The sequence below is a fragment of the Phyllopteryx taeniolatus genome, chromosome 8 (genome assembly GCF_024500385.1).
Source record: "Phyllopteryx taeniolatus isolate TA_2022b chromosome 8, UOR_Ptae_1.2, whole genome shotgun sequence".
Lineage (NCBI taxonomy): Eukaryota > Metazoa > Chordata > Actinopteri > Syngnathiformes > Syngnathidae > Phyllopteryx > Phyllopteryx taeniolatus.
In genome coordinates this window covers 3,482,766-3,503,164 of record NC_084509.1, presented here as the reverse complement: position 1 = coordinate 3,503,164, position 20,399 = coordinate 3,482,766, and the positions used below count along the sequence as shown (strand labels likewise).

Here is a 20,399-nt window from a genome sequence, read left to right as displayed (position 1 = left end):
CCCTTGAGTACAGCGCCATGCCACCATCCCTAAACTGCAGGCACGTCAGCCCTAATTTACTGAGATTTGCCACCCGTGTAACATGTATACTTTCCGTCCGGTCACATTTACCAAATCCCAGTACAACCTTTTGAAAGTGATTCCAGTCTTCTACTGTTCTTCCTGCATTGCATATGGTACAGTACACCTCTAATTTAACTTTACATTGTATCAGTCTTCCTCCCTTCCTTGATTCTGTCATGCTTGCTTCTCAGACATTGATAAATCCAAAGTGAGCTTTTGTTTCCTAACGTAATAGAAGCAGCCAATTATCTGGTACGTCAATCTATCTGTGAATGCATTCATTGATTTGCTGCTCAAGCTACCGAACCTTCAGAATCTTCCAATAGCACACAGTGTACTCTCAAAAATGTATCTTCTGCTTGTCACATCCTCTCAATATGCATACATATGTTGTAATGTGATTCTTTTGAGCTTGACTTTGGTCCTTTTGTCTGGCCACAAATTCATTCAAGCCCATGGCCATTCTGCATCAAACTTATTTTGCTGTTGGTCCTTTCTTTCTGCAGACATTGCAGTGGTGTTCCTTTAATACTGATTTGCTTTTCATTGTCATTGCCATACAATACCATAAAAAAGCTGTCACAATGCAAATATATCTGGTCCTAACTGTATTTGATGGAGTACTTGGATGGGAAATTTGTGCATTAATGTTACTCTCTGTGTTAACATTTTATATACTATTTGGAGAATTTTTTAAAACCGAAACCACTGCTAGTTTCAGAGAAAAATATGCTCTGAGTCCTTGAGTCTTCCTTTTTCTGTCATGTTTTTTCTTTTTTTAGCGACACAATTTATCAGTGCAACTAGACACTACAGTGAAAAGTAAAGTTGCCTGTCCATTCCCTCTCATGTCAAGTCAAGCCAAGTCGAGATTATTTGTATAGCCCTTAATCACAAAAGAGTCTCAAAGGGCTTCACAGGCCCACAGGTGGCAATGACTGACAAAATCATGAAGGGCTGATCAGGGTGCAAATCAATTGGATGGGCCCACAGCTAAATTACTATCACTACATTTACTGTAGGGTGAATAATGGATAACTACGTCTTTGAAGAGGAATGTAATGGGATGAGACGAAACTCACAGTACATAGGAAGCTTACGGCAGGTAAAAACTACAATTAACATTCAGCTCCTGGCATCCATCCAAAACCCTCCCCACATATACGTCTGTGGAAGAGCACAGGTACCAGACCACACTGTGTGACAGCACCCTAAAATTCAGAGTTTCCCAATTTTTATAATGTTATTGTGTTTATGGCGGTTTCGCTGAAGGGTATTAGCTACTGCATCAGGTGTCTCCGAAATCAAAGCGTTTGCAATTATCGAACGCGTACCTCTTGAGATGTCGTTTCCATTGAACATTACTTCCTGTTGTTATTTTATCATGAACATCTGCTTACTTGCTTGACACAGATGGAGATTTTCTTCAAGCACTTCCTTGTGGTGAAAGAAATATAATTCCTTAGAATTACTCACACATGCAGGTAATGTCCATCCATCCATTTTCTGAGCCGGTTCTCCTCACTAGGGTCGCGGGCGTGCTGGAGCCTATCCCAGCTATCATCGGGCAGGAGGCGGGGTACACCTTGAACTGGTTGCCAGCCAATAGCAGGGCACATACAAACAAACAACCATTCGCACTCACAGTCACACCTACGGGCAATTTAGAGTCTCCAATTAACGCATGTTTTTGGGATGTGGGAGGAAACCGGAGTGCCCGGAGAAAACCCACGCAGGCACGGGGAGAACATGCAAACTCCACACAGGCGGGGCCGGGGATCAGGTAATGCATTTTATAATTAATTATTAACGAATTAATTCTGATTAGCTCCACTGTTAGACTCACATATTGGAATACTAATTAAAAACATCACTCAGCCAGTCATTACCATATGGCTGATCAGAGCACAAAAATGGGCACATCTTCATTAATCGAGTGGAAGGTGGTCACGGATTCATGAGAAAAATTTATTAAAAATTGCAACCAGTAGAGTGGTGACTATATATTTTAACCCAACCTGAGAACGTCTGAATGTTTGAGGAACAATTAAATCATGTAACTAAATGGGCTTTTAGTATCAGTTTAATTGCCCAATGGTGGTCTGTTACCATTGCTTAAGGACCTCCAGTTCCTGCGCTTAAGTCTGGAGCCCATGGATATCACCAAATTTGCTTTTCTTCCATGGGAGTGTTTTGCCAGGCTTTCATGCTACTCCTTCATTTGTGTTGTTTTTGCATCCATCTGCCCTCAGTATTGTTTTCAGTACACACAATGTGACCTTCTTTTGCCATCAAAACGTCTTGAATTTCTTGAGTTTTATTTCAAATCAATTTTAAAAAAGCAAAACCAGTAAAACATTGTCATTCATCAGGTACATTTTTTTTTTATCACTGCATACATTAGAAGGCAGGTTGCATCAAAAAAACAATTGCCTGGTCGGAACATGGAGCATTTAGAATTCTGGTATAGTAAAATAAGTATGTGCATTACCTAGAGTTTTACCTGATACAGCTAGTCAAAGCTACATGGCACAGTTGTTACTACACTGTGCCACTGTCTACCTCAACTTTCCTCTACTTACAGTTTACACTTGTTCCTGTTCTGTTTCACTTTAGATTTGAAAAAGATACAATGACTGATTGGTAATTTTGACTGCTATTTAGATACAATACAAGAGTAAAAATGTCAATATTAAAGAAGTTTTGATTGCATAAGTTCTTAATTTGTACAAAAACAATGAACTGTAGATTGTAAAATTACATTTCAGCTCTGTCGTGTGTACTTGTTCAAATTATGCTTGTGTCAAGAGGTTGACTTAATTATTATTAATTATTCACTTAAGAGCGGAAAAATCAATTCATAAAAATGTATAATTGTATAAATTTACTATGTACAGATATGTTAAATTTTCACTAACTGAACAGAAAATCATACTCAGACACTGGCCCTCCAACTAATAGTAAAACGATGATCCACACGGACTGAAGTTTCAGTTGCATCTACAATCAGCTCCTGTAGGTTAAAGGAAAATAAAAACAAGAGGTTTAAAATTTCAACAAATGTATCTTTTCATGTAGGAGGTGTGATTTAGAGGTTAGAAAAATATCACGTTAAATATAAATACATGAACATATGCTATCAATTATGGCACTGTCAGATTCCATGTGCCGTTGTCCACTTAATGGTGAGTTTGACGTTTTAATATGACGCAAATCTCATCAACACACTCCATCAATACCGTGTGTCTAAAACAACAATTCAAACATGGTTTACTACATTATATTTTTAATGACCCACCCCCCTGTTCACTTTATTTTGTTTTCAGAGCGAAGAGTCACAACAAAGCCAAGAATATAGGAAATCATTGTTGCTTTGTTTTAATAAAGCCAACATAAAAAACCTTGGATAATGAATGTTTTTGCTAATAATTGACAGTCTGATTGATGCGTGCTGCTCAACGGTGAGTAAATTCACCATTAAACTAAGAAATGCTGATTTCAATGTTAGAAATGAACGCATGGCATTGACAACAAAATGTTAGATATCCAGTTTTTTTCTTGCTTGTGAAAACAAATGTGAAATGGAGTGAAGTCATAATTTCATCAGACTGGTAAGGTGTTTTTTTTTTACAATCATTTAATTATGTACAATGCTTTAAATATGATATACACTGATTTAAATATAGACTTAATGTGCAGTTTTCAGTTGCCTCCCCAAAATATAGTATCTTTATCAATATTGCATAATCGCTGTAGTGCAGGGGCTCATGGGAGACGCTCATGGACAGTGCAGGAAAGGAGCACAGAAGAGTGTGATTACAAAATAATCATAAATGTCCCGCAAAGCTTAAAATCAGAAGTATGGACACATTTTGGTTTTGCAGTAATCAAAAACTATCGAGGATGAAACCTGACGGACATGCAAAAAGCTGCCTGCTGACCGCGGTATTCTACACGTCAGAGAATACAAGTAATATGAAAACTTGAAACCAATACATTGATGTACAATCATCGGGAACCAAGAAGGAAGCAAGGTAAACCTCAATTTGGGAGACATTTCAACCAGTTCTTTCTCATGATACCACGCAAGCTAAAAGGTTGGTGAACACAAACACGCTTGAGCCGAAGTACAAAATTCCATCACGTACATACTTCAGCAAAATGCTAGCATGACAGTTGGTTGTACTGTCACAGGCTACTCAGAGCTACGTACTGCACTACGGCAGACATTGTAAAAACGAGTGGGAAATAATAAATATGATTAGAACATTTGAGCATTACATATTTTGTGTTTAATTAATAATAATAATTAATAATAATGCATTAAACTTACAGTAAGTGTGTTTATTCTTTACGTGTATTATTTCCATGTTGAAAAAAACATCTGAATTAGCAGATAAATCTACTGTTAATCCAATCTGATTTACTTGCACATAAAGTGTGAATGCATTAGCCATTAATGCTTGTTTATCGTCTCCAAAATTAATGTTACCTGATAACCTTTACAAGAAACAAAAGGAATTTAGGTAATTTCACCTGCACTCTCCAGAATCCAGATATTTATATTACAGTTAAACAGGGAGAGTTTTTGGCTAAAAAGTTACAGAATCGATTTCAAGCCATTGAATCATATCGGATTATAGAGGAAACAATAATATCCTGGAAGCGATTCGATGTTAAAAAAAAATCGTTACACCCCTAATATAGAGTCTATATATATATATATATATATATATATATATATATACATACAAAACATTGAATTCTAAGTCTGTATGTGTATAACAGAAATGTATATTAGAATAGTACTCACCTGAGTTTCAGCATTATACTGAGGTGTCAGAGAATGTACTTTTCCAGTCACATCCATCAGAGTCACCTCTGTGATGTTAGTGCTGTTTATCCCCCAGACCTTCACTACGCCAAGGATCAAATGGTCAGCTTCAAACAAGCCGTTGTGGATATTTGTACTGGACAAGGTGTTCTAGAAGTGGAAAAATAAAGATAGGGAATGAAGAGTCAACTAGTATTGTGTGTTGTTTAGAGGTGAAGAGGCAGACAAGTCTGATTGAAAATCTTTGTACTGGTCACATTCCTCTTATAGAGATCAACGCATGGGTTCAAGTAAAAAGGGGTTGACTCAATAATTTCACAAGGATCCACTTAAATAGTTAAAAGATTATAAAACACATACAATATGGATGCATACAAAATTAGTGGGACACTTTTGTCATTATGATTAAAGGCTGTAAAGATGGGAGAAGGAACTAGTTGTAGCTACAGGTATGACAGCTTCAACTCTTCTGGTAAAACTTTCAACAAGATGTTGGAGTGTGCCTATATTATCATCGTCATCCATCGGACAAAAATCTAATATAGTTCATCCCTAGGTTGTGTGATGGGGTTCGGGTCAGGACTCTAAATTCGTCCAACCAATATCCAACCAAGATTTCATTGACCTGATTGGAACAGGAAACGACCTTCTCCAAACTGTTGCAAGCATAGAAAATCCAAAATGTCTTGTGGAAATGAAAATCAAGATTGATGAGAAATGGTTGGTAAATTGATTAAGAGGTGTGTGGGTCAATAAAATATTTTTTTCTTCCCAAAAAGACAACGGTTAGATATCAGGAAAAACATTTTTTGCCGCTAACTGCAGATGCCTCATCTCATATGGAACATTTGACCTCAGCAGTACAATTTTGTGTACCAGAAAAATGCCCAATTTTGAAAGGAATAGTTAAAGTGATGCCATCTAGAACATTGGATAATATTTGGGATATCTGCATATCCATGCTATTGTCATTGGTTTTGAGGAAACTTCCTGCTACTGAGCCCTTACATTAATTACACAACATCAAATGGAATGGTTGAAGGGTCACCAGTGACAGAAGCAGGGGAGGTGCACACCCAGACAAGGCCATGCTATATTGCTCTTTGGATAGTTACCACATAAGACATAATATGCAAATGTCATGTAATGTTGTCAAGTGGACCCGAAAAGAAGAGAGGCAGAAACTCAAGACCAGCAGGAACTGGAATTTCTTTTTCCATTTAAAATAAAATGCCACGTATCAGAAAACACGTATTGTAGAAGGACTGGAGTAAACAAAAACAGATACACAGTACATAAACACAAATAGTCAGATGTACCGCAACTGTGTATAGAGGACAGGGCTGAACTGAAGATATTCAAATTATGATATCACACAGTTATGAAATATGTAATTAAATATGTGCTACCACAAATGGCTGCATGAGTTCAGCTTGGAGTAATGTGTGTCACTGAGATAATCTCACAGAGGCAAAACAGCATAGATTTATTCAGATAAGGTGTCCTAAAGAATTGAAAATGTAAACTGTATTACATGGACTAGGTGTCATTAAATATCGACAGAGCAAATGCGATAAAACAGACATGGTGAACTTGAAAAAAATGGAGAGATAAAGCTGTCCCACTGTCCCATAGTGAGATGTGCAGGGTCCATTTTGAACATCCATTCACGTTATCAAATATGTTTCTTCCCCTGAGAAGACAGACTGCTTGCACTTTAGTGTTTGAGAAGGGAATTGCCCATAGCAAACAGAAAAGGTCACAAAAAAATAAAATAAATATATATATATTTTTTAAACCTCTTGGTATATGGTATGGGCTTGAAGCCACACTTTTATTTTGATTTTCTGCTTTTTTAAATACTCACACTTGTTTTCTAAACAACTTAGATATATATGATGGAAAATGTACTTTTTAATGTTTATATACAAATAGTTGGAACATGCCTACATGCTGCTTGCCACGGGGAGCTACAGTTCACTGAGTGAATCACGAATGGCAACATGTATTGTGACATACTGGCGCAAAGCATGATACCTCACCTTTGGAACTGGGCCCCAGGGCATTATTCCAACATGATAGCGACCCTAAACACACCTCCAAGACTGGGGGTAATGATGATGGACTGGCCGAGCGTCTCACCTAAACCCTATTGAGCATCTGATGGTCGACCTCATACGGAGGGTGAAGGAGCACAAAAATGTCTTTAACATCCACCAGCTCCGTGATGTCAATGAGGAGGGGTGGAAGATGATTCCAGTGGCAACCTAGGAAGCTCTGGTGAACTCCATGCCCAAGATGTAAGTGTACGCAGTGCAGGAAAATAATGGTGGTCATTCGACATAAATGTATTGAAAATTCGGGTACAATTTGGACAAAGTGTACTCACTTTTGTTCCAGTGGTTTAGACATTAATTATTGTGTGTTGGGTTATTTTAAGGGGTGAGTAACTGTACACTGTTATACAAGCTTTAAAGTGACTTATTTACATTGTAGCAAAGTATAATTTCTTCATTTTTCTCCCATGAAAAAGTATAATATTTATGAAAGCATGTCACATACACTTATTAGGACACCTGTGAACTGTTTTAAATTGTGCAGAAAAATGCATAATATTTTTCCTTTAAGATCTAATATATGCAAAACCTCTGAGTCCAAAACACAGCACACACACTCACACACACACACACACACACAAATACACACACACACACACGCACATTGACTATGTTCAGTGTCATCCAAAATGGCTTGTGATGTGCTAATCTGCAAGGCAGCTTTGGCCTTATTGCCCAACTTTTCCCCCATCTCCTCACATCTGCCTGTTCATGCACACAAACCCCTAACACACACACACACACACACACACTGATGCTTTCTCTTCCTCCTCCCCTTGGCTGACAGACAGTGTGGCTGCTTTATCGCTGTGTGAAATTGCTTTGGAATGAGCCTGATGGTAGGCAGAGGACAGCCACAGATGTTTGGCTCTAGTCGCTGTATGTGTGTATACAGTCCGTGCGGGTGTGTGTTTGTACACGTCGATCTGTGAATGTTTGGGATTAAATGTATGATCGTTAATGTGTGTCTGTGTGTGATAGTGTGTCTTTGCCCGGATGAAAAGAGAATGGGGCTGGGTTAGTTAGCTACATAAAACCAAGTTCTTAGTGACTTTGTGACACGTCAGACTTAAAAAGGGCATGAACGCGTTCAACTTAGTAAGAACATGCACTTCCAATTTAGAATATACAGGTGCAGTGCAATTTTGTTTCAATCAGTACATATACTGGCTTTAATATATATATATTTTTTTTGCTCAATGACACTTATTGTATTGCTGACATTGCAAAGCTCCCTAAAGTAAGAATAAACTAATGGACTCATTGGGAATTATAGCTGTAAGTGTATTTAGTGATTGTGTTACACAAGGGATGCCAATGTTTTAAGCCATGACTGTACTATTGCACAAGAAACATTGTAGACCATGATGCTATTCTACCCTGATTAAAGCCTTACTTGTATCTAAACATTTGCAGACATTGACAATCAGTGCTATTGTATATATTGTACGTAGACTGTACATACAGTTGTAACACATTTTTTTTCCGCATCACCACCATTATGTTGTCATGGGTGTGTGTTCTGGTTGTTGTTTTCCCCCTGTCTCGTACACACCTGCTCCTGAGAGCATCTTCCCCACCTGTGCCTCGTTTACCCTAATTATCCCATGCATTTAACCTTCTGTCTTATTCTTTCTTGTCGTCGCGTTCCAGCATTCCTTGTTTCCACATCACCGACTCACAGTAAGACTAGACCCTGTTCCGATTATCGACCTTGCCTTTTTGCCGCACGTTTTTGGATACTGTTGCCTTTTCAGATTGCTTGCCTGTGTACCAACCTCTGCCCGTATATTAAACCTCTCTTTTTTTTTTAAACTGTCCATTTGTAGTGGAGTCGTGCATTTTTGGGTCCTATCCTCTGTTCCGTTCATGGCATATGTAGTGCTGTATTGGTGACAATTTAATGTAATAACAGACTCCATGCCCACATCTTACAGTAAATGGGGAGTACGCTTTATGTTTTATTATTACATAAGTAATCCGTCCTGGGATTGCTCCTTCACAGTAACTTTTATTTTTACCCCAAAAGAAGTCACACAAATTCGGTTTCCATAGTTTGGACCAATTTCTGTGAAGGGGACTTGCAACCGTTAACCTTTCACATTCACCAATCACTGCTCTATGGTAAATCAATTAATTATACCATTGCTGCATTAATAACAATAGTGATAATAAAGAAAGGAAGAGACGTGGCATTTCGTCAGCCTCTCGACTCACCGATTCTACAGCATATGAGGTCAGTAGATATTGTTGTTTTTCAACAGTGTCTGCGGGGAGAAAAACAATGACGTATGAATTACTGAAATACAAACCATTGCAAACAAGAAATTGATCTATAGACAATATGAACAGTACTGTATATACAGTACCTATTCAGATTCAGAAAACTATTTATCGCCATGAGGCAATTACAGTAGGGGAGAAGAGTTATTGACATGAGTTTACAATATAAATAAACACATAAGTATGAAGGGGGTGGTGGAATCTATACTTTGGTGTATATAATGAATTTACAGTACATTATTGCAATCATATGTACTCATTACATGTATTGTTTCTATTACAATGAAAAACAACACAGCACAAAATATGATGCATTATTGTATTGTCATCTGTAGAGAGTATTATTTTGTGTGTGATAATCCTTGTGGTGTACTAGAGGTCAGGTCATCGTCTGAACTGGTGACGCATAGATAGTGGTGGAGACAGTGATAGCACGCTCTCTTTGCCTTCTGGAAAAGGTCACCACCATCTCCTTGGTATTGCTGATGTTCAGTTCCAGTCAGTAGTTGTCACACCACTTAACAAACAACTAAAAAGCAGGACCATGTTGCTGGGTGGGGCCAGACCAGAGGGACAGGAGAACTGTCATCGGTCAATGCAATTACTCACCACTGTCGATCCTAAGTCCGGATAAAAAAAAAATGTGGGTTGCGTCAGGAAATATGAAAGAGGAAGGAGAGTAATAGACACGGGAAATTAATTTGTTAACTTCCATTACGCCCCATCTTTGTAAAATGTATTTTACCGCAGCTTTGCAAGTGCATCGAACAACAATATGACAGGAATGAGGGTGAAAGGACATTGATATCTTTGCATTCCTTGCAGCTCTGGCTGGCTATATTTCCATATTTATTTATGTATTCTTATATTAAACAAAATACATTCCATATCATGACAGTGTGATCATACAAAGTAAGTAAAGCATTCTGATTACAAAAAACAATTTTCCTAGTAATCAATTTTTACAATTATGAATTGTATTACAAAAGGACCACCGAAGAACACGTTCACTCCCATTTACGTAGTGTCCATGAACACACCTCATATTCTCACACAGCTGTGACATGCCTGCCATGAATGGTGGCCGCACTGAATCGGTTGCCAAATACAGTGTTTATCAGCCAACATATGAAGGCTCGTCTTTAATGCGGTCAGACGGGTTTAGTCCGGGAAGTCCATAGCAAAACCTGGCACTCTTGAATGAAAATGAACTTTCGCTCGAAAACTGTTCTTTGACGCCAGAATGAGCGTATTCTGAATAACGTGCATCTGGAAGAATTCAACTCAGTTCAACTCACGTTCACCCAAAATACGAACTAGTTCATAAACCTTCACTCATTGAACTATTGTAATAGGAAATAAAGATTATTAACTGATGGTATGTGTATAATGTTTGCCTTTGCTATATGAGCAGCTTTTTAATGGACAATTGTATTGTTCTTAAAAATTTCTACAGCCTTCATCATTTGTCATAACAAAATGTATCAATTAATGTAGTCAATCAAAATGTCATTTGATCTACCCCCATTGTCACTGCATGTGTATGTGTTCACTGTGATGGGTTAAATGCAGAGAACAGATTTCATGTGCATGCATGCATGTTCATAACAATAAAAGGTGATTCTTCTTCTTCTGTAACTGCACAACACTTTGAAGCAGCAAGGTTCTCACAGGTGATCTTTTACTCACCTATTCCATCGCCGTCGTCCCAGAAAAACAATCCTTGAGCAGTCCCATTGTCACTCAGGGCAACAATCAGTCCCAAAGGATTTTTTCGGCTGAAAGAGAAGTGCTGGTGAGGGTTGTACCAGTGTAGGACACCTGCTATATTTATATTGCTGGCGGGGAACCACCTGATCTCTACTGCACTCATTCATTCACTACACACTCTGTAACTTATTGCCTTTCTCAAATTTGCTATAGGAAAAAACCAAAACTACTGTTACCATTTGCATTCAGACGATGGGGAAACAGCTCATAGTGACTCCATCCATTCATTTTCTGAGCCGCTTCTCCTCACTAGGGTCGCGGGCTGCTGGAGCCTATCCCAGCTGTCATCGGGCAGGAGGCGGGGTACACCCTGAACTGGTTGCCAGCCAATCGCAGGGCACATCCAAACAAACAACCATTCGCACTCACATTCACACCTACGGGCAATTTAGAGTTGTCAATTAACCTACCATGCATGTTTTTGGGATGTGGGAGGAAATCGGTGTGCCCAGAGAAAACCCACACATGCACGGGGAGAACATGCAAACTCCACACAGGCCACTCAGAAATGTGAGGCAGACGCTCTAACCAGTCGTCCACCGTGTCGCCTCATGGTGACTCAAACAAAAAAAAGTCAGGCTTCATTAAATGGGTGCATGTGACACAATGCTTTCCGATTACTCGGTTGTTTATAGCCTAATCTTGCCATAAAACAAACTGTCAAAAGGTGATTGGGCTTGACTGAGGTCTTAACATCTATACGTGGCACTTCAATATATATATATATATATATATATATATATATATATATATATATATATATATATAATATATATGCATGTCAACTGTAGCTGTGAGCTGATATTTGCATTTACCTGTAGTACGTTGTGTTCTCCGGTTTTTGCCAGGGTAGGATGTATCCTCCTCTAACGTAAAGATTGATATGGTCCATTGGTGTGGGCATCAAGACCATTTTGCCACACACTTTGACATCTTTTGCCTAATGAAAGGAGTGATAGTTACCATATAACTATGTTTCCGCCGACCCATAACATTTAACTGCAGCAGGTGAGTATTTTTTTTTTTTAGCTTGAAGTCATTAGCATGGCAGATTTATTTAAATAAATAAAAAAATCACACTATTCTCTTTCCAACGTTTACAACCAGTCACATCCATATTTTCAAATAACACAATATGATAGTTTGCATAATAATGACAAGACAAAAATGCATTGCAACTGAGGTACCATCCTGTTAAAGTTTAAGCGAATAGCAGCTTCAGTACAGCAGTGTTTGTTTATTCTTGCATCTTTTTTTTTTTTTGCACCATACAGTTAAATGAGCATTACACCTCACCTTTTACTGTGGCAATTTAGCTGTTTTATAGCTATTTTTGTTTAATCGCATTGTTTGAGTGAGAAAATGGCTTAAACGTACATTGTGTAACTGATTGATGCCTAATCACAACTGCAGAATTAATTTGGTGATGAAATAAATTCAGCCACGAGCATGTTAAGTGAGGTACTTAAATGACAATACTAAGCCCCCACTTCAGTTAAAGGGTTAGTATAAAAAAGTTGTTAAATTCACATGACAACAGCCCACAACAATAAAAACCACTGAGTTGTTGAATAAACTGGGCAACAATAAATCCTCAGGATTATAAATACTATCATTAGTAGCATACATAGAAATAAAGTAACTATGCAAGGACTGTATATGTATTGCCGAAAAGTACTGACTAATGTTGATCTTCCTCTTGGTTAGATATTACCTGTATATATACATTTTCCAATTCAGTATGAAATGGTTGTAGATGATGTCAAGGAATGAACTCACCGTGTGGAAGTCATACCAGCGGGCATTAGGAACATAGGCTTCTACATGTGTGGCTCCCTGCCAATCACAAAGTCAGATGAGTATTGAAAAAAAATATCCAGAGAGACAAGTAGAGAAAAAAGCAAAATAATACCAGTGAAAATGTGTGCTTCATAAATATGTAAAAGGTGAAGCCTATGTTAGTGTTTGTGTGCACGTACTGGGTCAAGGACAGGAGTGATAAGAAGAGCAGGTCCCCAGAGAAACTGTCTGTAAATGTCCCAAGTAGTTTTATCATTGACAAACCTGTGACACAGCAGAAAAATGTTGAAAATGCGTAAAGAGGTCCAACAAATAACTGCAAACAATTTCACGTCTCTAGGTTCTTTTAGAGTTGAGTTGCTTTAACATGGCAAACTAAACAGTTACTAAATAAATAAAAACAAATATATCTGGTTCATCAAATAAAAACAATTTCAATTCAAATCTAAATACTGTACCATATTAACTCATCAGTTGCGAGGAGCGTTTTTTAAATTTAATTTATTTCATCCAGTGCTATGTGTTTCTTTAAGGAGGCATGCATTTTAGGGGACACATTCATTAATTCAAGTGAACACCCAAGCTAAAAGTCACCAAAAAAGATTGATCAATTTTGGCGCCCTTACTCATGCAGTAGTGGCCTGACGACTGTGTTTCCTTTGGTATGAGCTTCATACATGAGCGTATACAGGTATGGCAGGAGAGTGTAACGAATGTTGAGGACTTTACGGGATGCTTCAGCGAAGGTGGAGTTCCAGGAAACAGGATCTTGTCTCTGAAAACAAGGAATACTCAAGAAATAATCCTATCCAAAAATATATTGAGATTTTTTTCCCTCACATTTGCTGTGAACTGAAGACAGTGAACAATTCTTTTTAAAAGTCAGATAATTCAATTAATACGACCAGAAGGGGCATGTTGTGCATGAGAAACACTCAGAAGGTAACCCTTCCATCAAAATCCTATTTTTCTCTAGTTGATGCATAGACTAGGTCAAAATAAGTCTGTGACCTGGTTTAAGTTTGACATCTCTGCGGTTTGTCGATTGAATGCAAATGATAAACGACATAAAGGCTTGCAAAACGACAGAATCTGATTTCCGTGTGCTTGTGATGTAAAAAGTTAACTCATTATTCAATTATTATTATTAATCAGATTCAAACTGAATTCAATAACACGTGCACTATTTCTACTGCCTGGGATGCAGTGTGAACCAAGATTTGAGCGTGGACACAGAAATTGCACTTATTTATTTTATCCCAAAAGTATTGTGTTTTTACAAATTCAAACATAATTTTTATGTACCCATTTTGAACACAACACGAGCCCAGAACCAACAGGCATGTTTAATGTTTCCTGTCCCAAAGTTGTAACGCTGGTCGGTAATCATCAGATCATCCTCACAGCATAAAATCCCACTGGATGAAGGTAATGATTATTTGACGGCTGAGTTGGTCACCTTTGGCCCCCAAAAACCAGCAATTTGAGGTGAACAGTTTGGAACCCAGTTTGAATCAAACAAATTTAATGCCTGATCATCAAAGTCATTGCCTAATGGGTGCAGTTTTCCACAGACTGTTTTGCTGCAACTTTCTATAATTTTAGTAATTAAACACTGAGGATTTCTTTCCAATTGAAATGTAATTGTTAGATTAGTAGTGAAATGGTTACTTTCTGGTGACATAGTGGCACATGACTGAATGTAAAACATTTTTACTGACTTCTGACCGAAGGAGATTAACTTTTTCTTTTTGATGAAGTGTACAAGGTCTGAATTATATGGAAGAACAAGTGTCTGTAATTGCCTTCCTTCTTAGTAACCCTCATTTCACATCCTCATGCTAAATGGTGTGAATGAATATGTTTAAATCATACTGCATTGTCAAAAGCAAATAAGAGCAACACATGGCAAGGTTCAATCTCCTAGCTCCAAGCTCTTAATCAGAAAGAACATACAATTCAGTACCATTAATGTTATATTCCAAACTGAGTCTATTTAAAGTCTGGATTTTTACCTAAAAATGAAAAAACTTGCAAGGCAGAGGAAAAAATGTCATAACCTAAAGCGTACAGAATCCTGCCTGGTCCGAGAATTGTGGCCCAATGTTGCTTTTGTCTTTTCTTCTTCCTTACTTGTTGCATAGCTGGCATGATCCATTCCTCAAAGTTTTTGATTCCAAGCTTCGAAACTCAGATCTGGGTTGTTATCCCATTTGCAAGCCATTACAAAACCACTAGAATAATGGGGTTCGTGTGCGTGTTAATGGTGGGGGGTAGGTGATGTGCAGTGGCGCTTGGATCACCTTGAGAATTCAATTAAGCCCCCCATCCCCAAGACATACACACACATTCACTCACGCGCACATGCGTGCGCACACACACAACCTGTCCCGTCGAGTACTTCAGACTCCATTGCAGAGAGATTTTGCCTCGTGGGATCGATCTCTGGATGGGCCTTATTGGATTTCTTAGATGTTCCAGAGCTCTTAAAGGTCACTGTAAGAATGAATGCCACCAACACAACAACACTAAACCAGTGTATCTCTTTGTAGATTTTTGTGTGCGTGTGTGTGTGTGCGTGCGCGCATGCGTGTGTGCATGTGTCTGTACGTGTGTGTGTGCGTGCTTGACCTGTTTTGTCAGCCACTGCTGGTTGCAGACAAACTTCATATTATCCATCCATTTTCTGAGCTGCTTATCCTCACATATTAATAAATCAATAAATACATTCATACATACCGGTACAAACATACATACATATTTTGCAGATATAACTCTTGTCACTCAATCTTTATTTCATATGAAGCTACGGTATGTCAGTTATGTAAGACTATTGATAATCCTATCGGGCGGTAGAGCCCAAAGGTTGTGAGTTTGAGCCTTGGCCCCTGTGACCATGTCCAAGTGTCCTTGAGCAAGATACCAAGCCCCCAGTTGCTCCTGACGCTGCGTCATCAGTCGGTGAACGAAAAAGTGTGAAAGCGCTTTGAGGAGCTTGAAGGTAGAAAAGCGCTCTTCAAGTGAAAGCCCAATTGCCTAAAAGTCCATGCTTTATCCCCTGACCCCACGCTCCCAAAAAGTTGCTATCAATGGAAAAGTTAGTGTGGAGCTTTGTAAATGTTTGATTTTAACATTTAATATGTTTTTCTTTGTATTTATATATTTCAGCGACTGTCTTGGTTTATTCAGTTGCTTCTAATTTAATTCAAATGATTTGGTAAGCTTTTGTTTAGATTCTGTTTACAGTTTGTCATAATTGTTTCTCTTATACCTGGCTCCACGAGAATCTGGTTTCATCTGATACTAGTCCGCATTGGCCAGTTCTAACTTATAGGCTATTAATACAGTCCTATCTTATACTGCTAAGTGGGTTATAAGTGAACATTGAATCCTTGCACTAGTAGTCTGTCATGGCAAGCTAAGCTTTAATCATTCTCCAGGGAGTTTACTCACCGGGTTGCCCTTGCCGTTATGGTTACGTGAGTATGGATAGAAGGCACCCAGTTGCATCCAGCGAAGACACATCTCATACTTGGCTGTATTAAAGAACCCGCATATGTCTGCCCCAGTCTGAAAGAGAGTTCCAATGAAAGAAAAGACAAGAAAACAGGGAAAATAAACACATTAAACAATAATTGCAAGTAATATTCAGCATAAGTCAATAAATATCTGGACTATTTGAGAACTGTATGAGATGCAATGCTTCATCAGCAGCATTATCTTTTCTCACAGTATTAATTGAGTTATAATTTTGGATCCAAATCACGAATCCAAATCATGGTCCAAGCTCTGTTTGTCATGATTGGGCACGGTGCCATACTGTAGTATACCATTTAGGACTGATTGGTGGGGGGTGGCAGCACGGTGAGCTTGTGGTGAGCATGTCTGCCTCACAAATGAGTGTGTTCTTGCATTGTTCTCCCTTTGGGTGGGTGGATTTACTCTGGCTTCCTCCCACATTCCAAATACATGCCATTTAAACTATGCGCCTGGGAGCCATGACAGCCCAGTTTCAGACAAAACTGGATGGAAGTGAGACAATGCAAGAGATGGGCAAATTTTTAAACTGTCAAAATATTGCCACAACAGTCACGGTGCAGATGAGAAGCCTAGTCAGCAGTAGTAAAATGGGGTGAATGCAACAAAATCTGTCAGTATGTAATAGGGCTTGAGAAAACTTTGAGGAGAACTGTAGTGGGATTGGAAGCATACTGTATGTATTTCCCTGCCATCATACGGTCCTTTAAAAAATGCTCATGTTCTGCCACGTTTGGTGCAAATTTGATTCTGTTTTGGCAAGCTAAAGTATATGGTACCCGTTTCGTCATGTTCAATCATGGTGCTTATGGACCCAGCGCATTCTGCTATGGTCTGACACTGCACACGAGGTCTGGGAGGGTCTTCTTAAGCTAAACCATATATTTATTATACCTTACAATGCATGCCGTGGTGTACCTGTTCATGTTTATTGGTTGTGTGTGAGATGCGCGACCTGCAAATTTGTGGCAATGCGACTGCACTGCAGTTTGTATGTGAATGATGGGCATTTTTGCATGTTTTGGTACAATAGATGGATTATTGAATTAGTTGTTGTCAAAAATGTATTGAACCGACAAATGTGCCCTCCAAACTACTGGTCCCCGGTTAGATACGCTCTGACGCCGACTCTGGAAGGTATGTAAAACGCTGCAGGGGCGCTTCACTCGAGTCTGACTTGGTCACAAATTCGCTCCAAAGCTTCCCGGCATCTATATTTCATCCATAAAAGGCCTTGACAAAAAGTGAAAAACATGTCAGATCTTGATCACAATGTGAGGGAAGGAACGCACGGGCATCTGTGGTAGAAAAATTGGACATACTGTATGTCTCCCTTAAATTTTGTCTGTAGCAGCCTGCTTGTGGAGATTTCTTTTTTGGGGGGAACGAATAAAGGCTTTTTTCCCCTCTAAAACAGAGTTGACCTTATCTGTCCAAAGATTAAATACAGTATAGAAGAACAATTGGTTTAAGAATTGACCTATTTTTTTTTTATGTTGACTTACAGCATTAAGATCCCAGCCTCCTGCGGTAATAACATGCTGTACAAGATGTCCTTTGATCAAAGTGTCCAACAAAATGAAATAACATCACTGAGGCCATGTAATCTACTTATAGCACACAAGGTCACATCAATAAGATTATGGCTTACAAAAAAAAAATAATAATAATAAAAAAAATTTAAAAAAAGGATCAGATGATGATACCGCGGCACGGTGGACGATTGGTTAGAGCGTCTGCCTCACAGTTCTGAGGACCAGGGTTCAATCCCCGGCCCTGCCTGTGTGGAGTTTATATGTTCTCCCCGTGCCTGCATGGGTTTTCTCCGGGCACTCCGGTTTCCTCCCACATCCCAAAAACATGCATGGTAGGTTAATTGAAGACTCTAAATTGCCCGTAGGTGTGAATGTGAGTGCGAATGGTTGTTTGTTTCTATGTGCCCTGCGATTGGCTGGTAACCAGTTCAGGGTGTACCCCGCCTCCTGCCTGATGATAGCTGGGATAGGCTATAGCACTCCCGCGACCCTTGTGAGGATGAGCGGCTCAGAAAATGGATGGATGGATGGATGATGATACTTACATAAGGGATGCCAAACAGACTGAACTCCATCATGCCTGTGAGATAAGAACATCTTAAGTGAAGGGTAAAGGCCTTTTCACACTGCACTTGGCAAATCATTCATTGTGTGTCTGCTGCGGAGGCATCAGTGCATTTTGAAGTGACGCCGAGCGTCATCGGCTAGGTACATGTTCTCTTCTGGCGCGTTGACGCGGTGACGTCATGCATTGGTGTATGAATGTATGTGTGAATGGGTGAATGTGAGGCTTTGTAAAGCACTTTGGGCACTGTGAACGCCGGGGCTTTCATTTGTGTAAAAGACAGCGACATCTTGCCCAGGTGCGGTCTACTTCAGTGGGAAAAACCTTTCTGTTTATTTCCTGGTTGGCTGCTATGTCAGCACTTCCAGATATGGGATGGCTTCACACCCATTGTCGTCAATGTTGCGCTTTGACACGGGGGCCTTTCACACTGAGCAAGTGTATTGTGAAAAGGCCTTTAATGGTGTGCAACCCTATGATGTTGGAGCCAAATATGTTCATCATGGGTTCATAATGGTCTGATTATTGCAAGTGTTTGTACATACCTATGATGGATTTATATAATTGGTCCCAGCTGGCGTTGTTGTCACCCAGCCAGTGTCCAGCCCATTTTCCACTAGAGGGGTAAGTTGACCTGGTCACCACTATTCCTCGTCTATCAGTCACTTTCTGCAAGGCACTGCATAAAGGAGACAGAAAGATTACATTTATGTAGTTATGCATACAAAAAAATAATCCTAAAGTAAATCTGTTGTGTGAAGCACGACACTGCCAAAGGGCGCACTCCACTGATGGAAACGTGAAAATTAAACACATTTTGATGGAAATTTTTAACTCTCTCAGTCATGCCCTCCATATCCAAGTCTAACCACATTCTTTCCATTCATTATACTGTTTTTTTTTTTAGACTAAAACTTTTAAGGATTGGTTCTCTTTGTGAAATTATACAGTATCTCATCTATGACGCTTCACATATAACTGTAGTCAAAATTAATATCCGTTGGAATATAGGTGTCTGTGGAGGACTCGCACTCTGTTGTCCATAGTACTTCTTTTAGGATGGCTTGTTATCAATGCACTTGTTTGTCCTCTCCAATAAACTAACTGAAAGTTCTGCTCTTCATCTTCATGTTTCCACAATGTCAGTCTAGCTCTGTTCTAGTCTTGGATGCCTAAAACACAATGTGTTCTCTTTGCTTTCGCACGCTTCTTCCACATATCTTTCCCTGACGTATCTGACGTTACTATTGCCGTACTGCCTATACACCCAGAACTGAACAACACCACTTGGTGGAGAATAGAGTTTTAGTTATTTGTATCTTCTCTCAGGAGTTAATCATTCAACTACTGTTTTTGTTTGCATTTGTATCCACAATATCCACAAACGTATATGATTATAAGTGCAAACATATTCTGCCATAGCCCATTTAAAGATCTAATGTTTCGCTACTATATTTTTTTCTTCATACAATGTGCATTGATGCACTATTAAGAGTCTATTTGTGATGTAACACACAGCTTAACTCTGACAGAATCATATGAAATGTCTCACTCATAAGTAGGCTTCGTGTGAGACCAGCCATAGATGCTGTGGACATCGTAGTGTCTGACTGCCGTTCCATCACTGAGTATCTGTTCGCTGTTCATACACAGAGTTTTGTGATTTAAGCCAAGATGTTTGGATTCCAATGCTATTTGGACAAAGACACAAAAACACAAGCAGAGTGAGGGTTCAACGAAATGTCGGGATAAGAAGCATAACATATGCTATGGTGCAGTCCTACATGGCATATATGGAGGCTTCTCAAGCAGCGGGTTACCAAGGCACTTCCCCCCTACTGTACCGTGCACAAAACTGGCAGGCTCATTCATGTCCTACAGATATGGACGAAGAG

General features: G+C 39.1%; 1 protein-coding gene across 2 annotated transcripts in view; it reads right to left on the bottom strand.

Annotated features, from left to right (window-relative positions):
• Positions 1-2,364: 2,364 nt before the first annotated feature.
• The window catches only part of si (sucrase-isomaltase), a 67,326-nt gene continuing 49,291 nt past the window's right edge, over positions 2,365-20,399 (bottom strand). For both annotated transcript variants that reach the window (XM_061782322.1, XM_061782323.1), the window contains exons 36-48: positions 20,289-20,379; positions 20,057-20,195; positions 19,050-19,183; positions 18,485-18,519; positions 16,321-16,437; positions 13,494-13,642; positions 13,047-13,131; positions 12,847-12,903; positions 11,883-12,007; positions 10,987-11,075; positions 9,232-9,281; positions 4,877-5,047; positions 2,365-3,076 (exon numbers count right to left, since the gene is read on the bottom strand). In XM_061782322.1, coding sequence (XP_061638306.1) covers positions 2,999-3,076; positions 4,877-5,047; positions 9,232-9,281; positions 10,987-11,075; positions 11,883-12,007; positions 12,847-12,903; positions 13,047-13,131; positions 13,494-13,642; positions 16,321-16,437; positions 18,485-18,519; positions 19,050-19,183; positions 20,057-20,195; positions 20,289-20,379 — 1,320 coding nt within the window. In that variant the 3' untranslated portion in view covers positions 2,365-2,998. The remainder of the gene's footprint in view (positions 3,077-4,876; positions 5,048-9,231; positions 9,282-10,986; positions 11,076-11,882; positions 12,008-12,846; positions 12,904-13,046; positions 13,132-13,493; positions 13,643-16,320; positions 16,438-18,484; positions 18,520-19,049; positions 19,184-20,056; positions 20,196-20,288; positions 20,380-20,399) is intronic.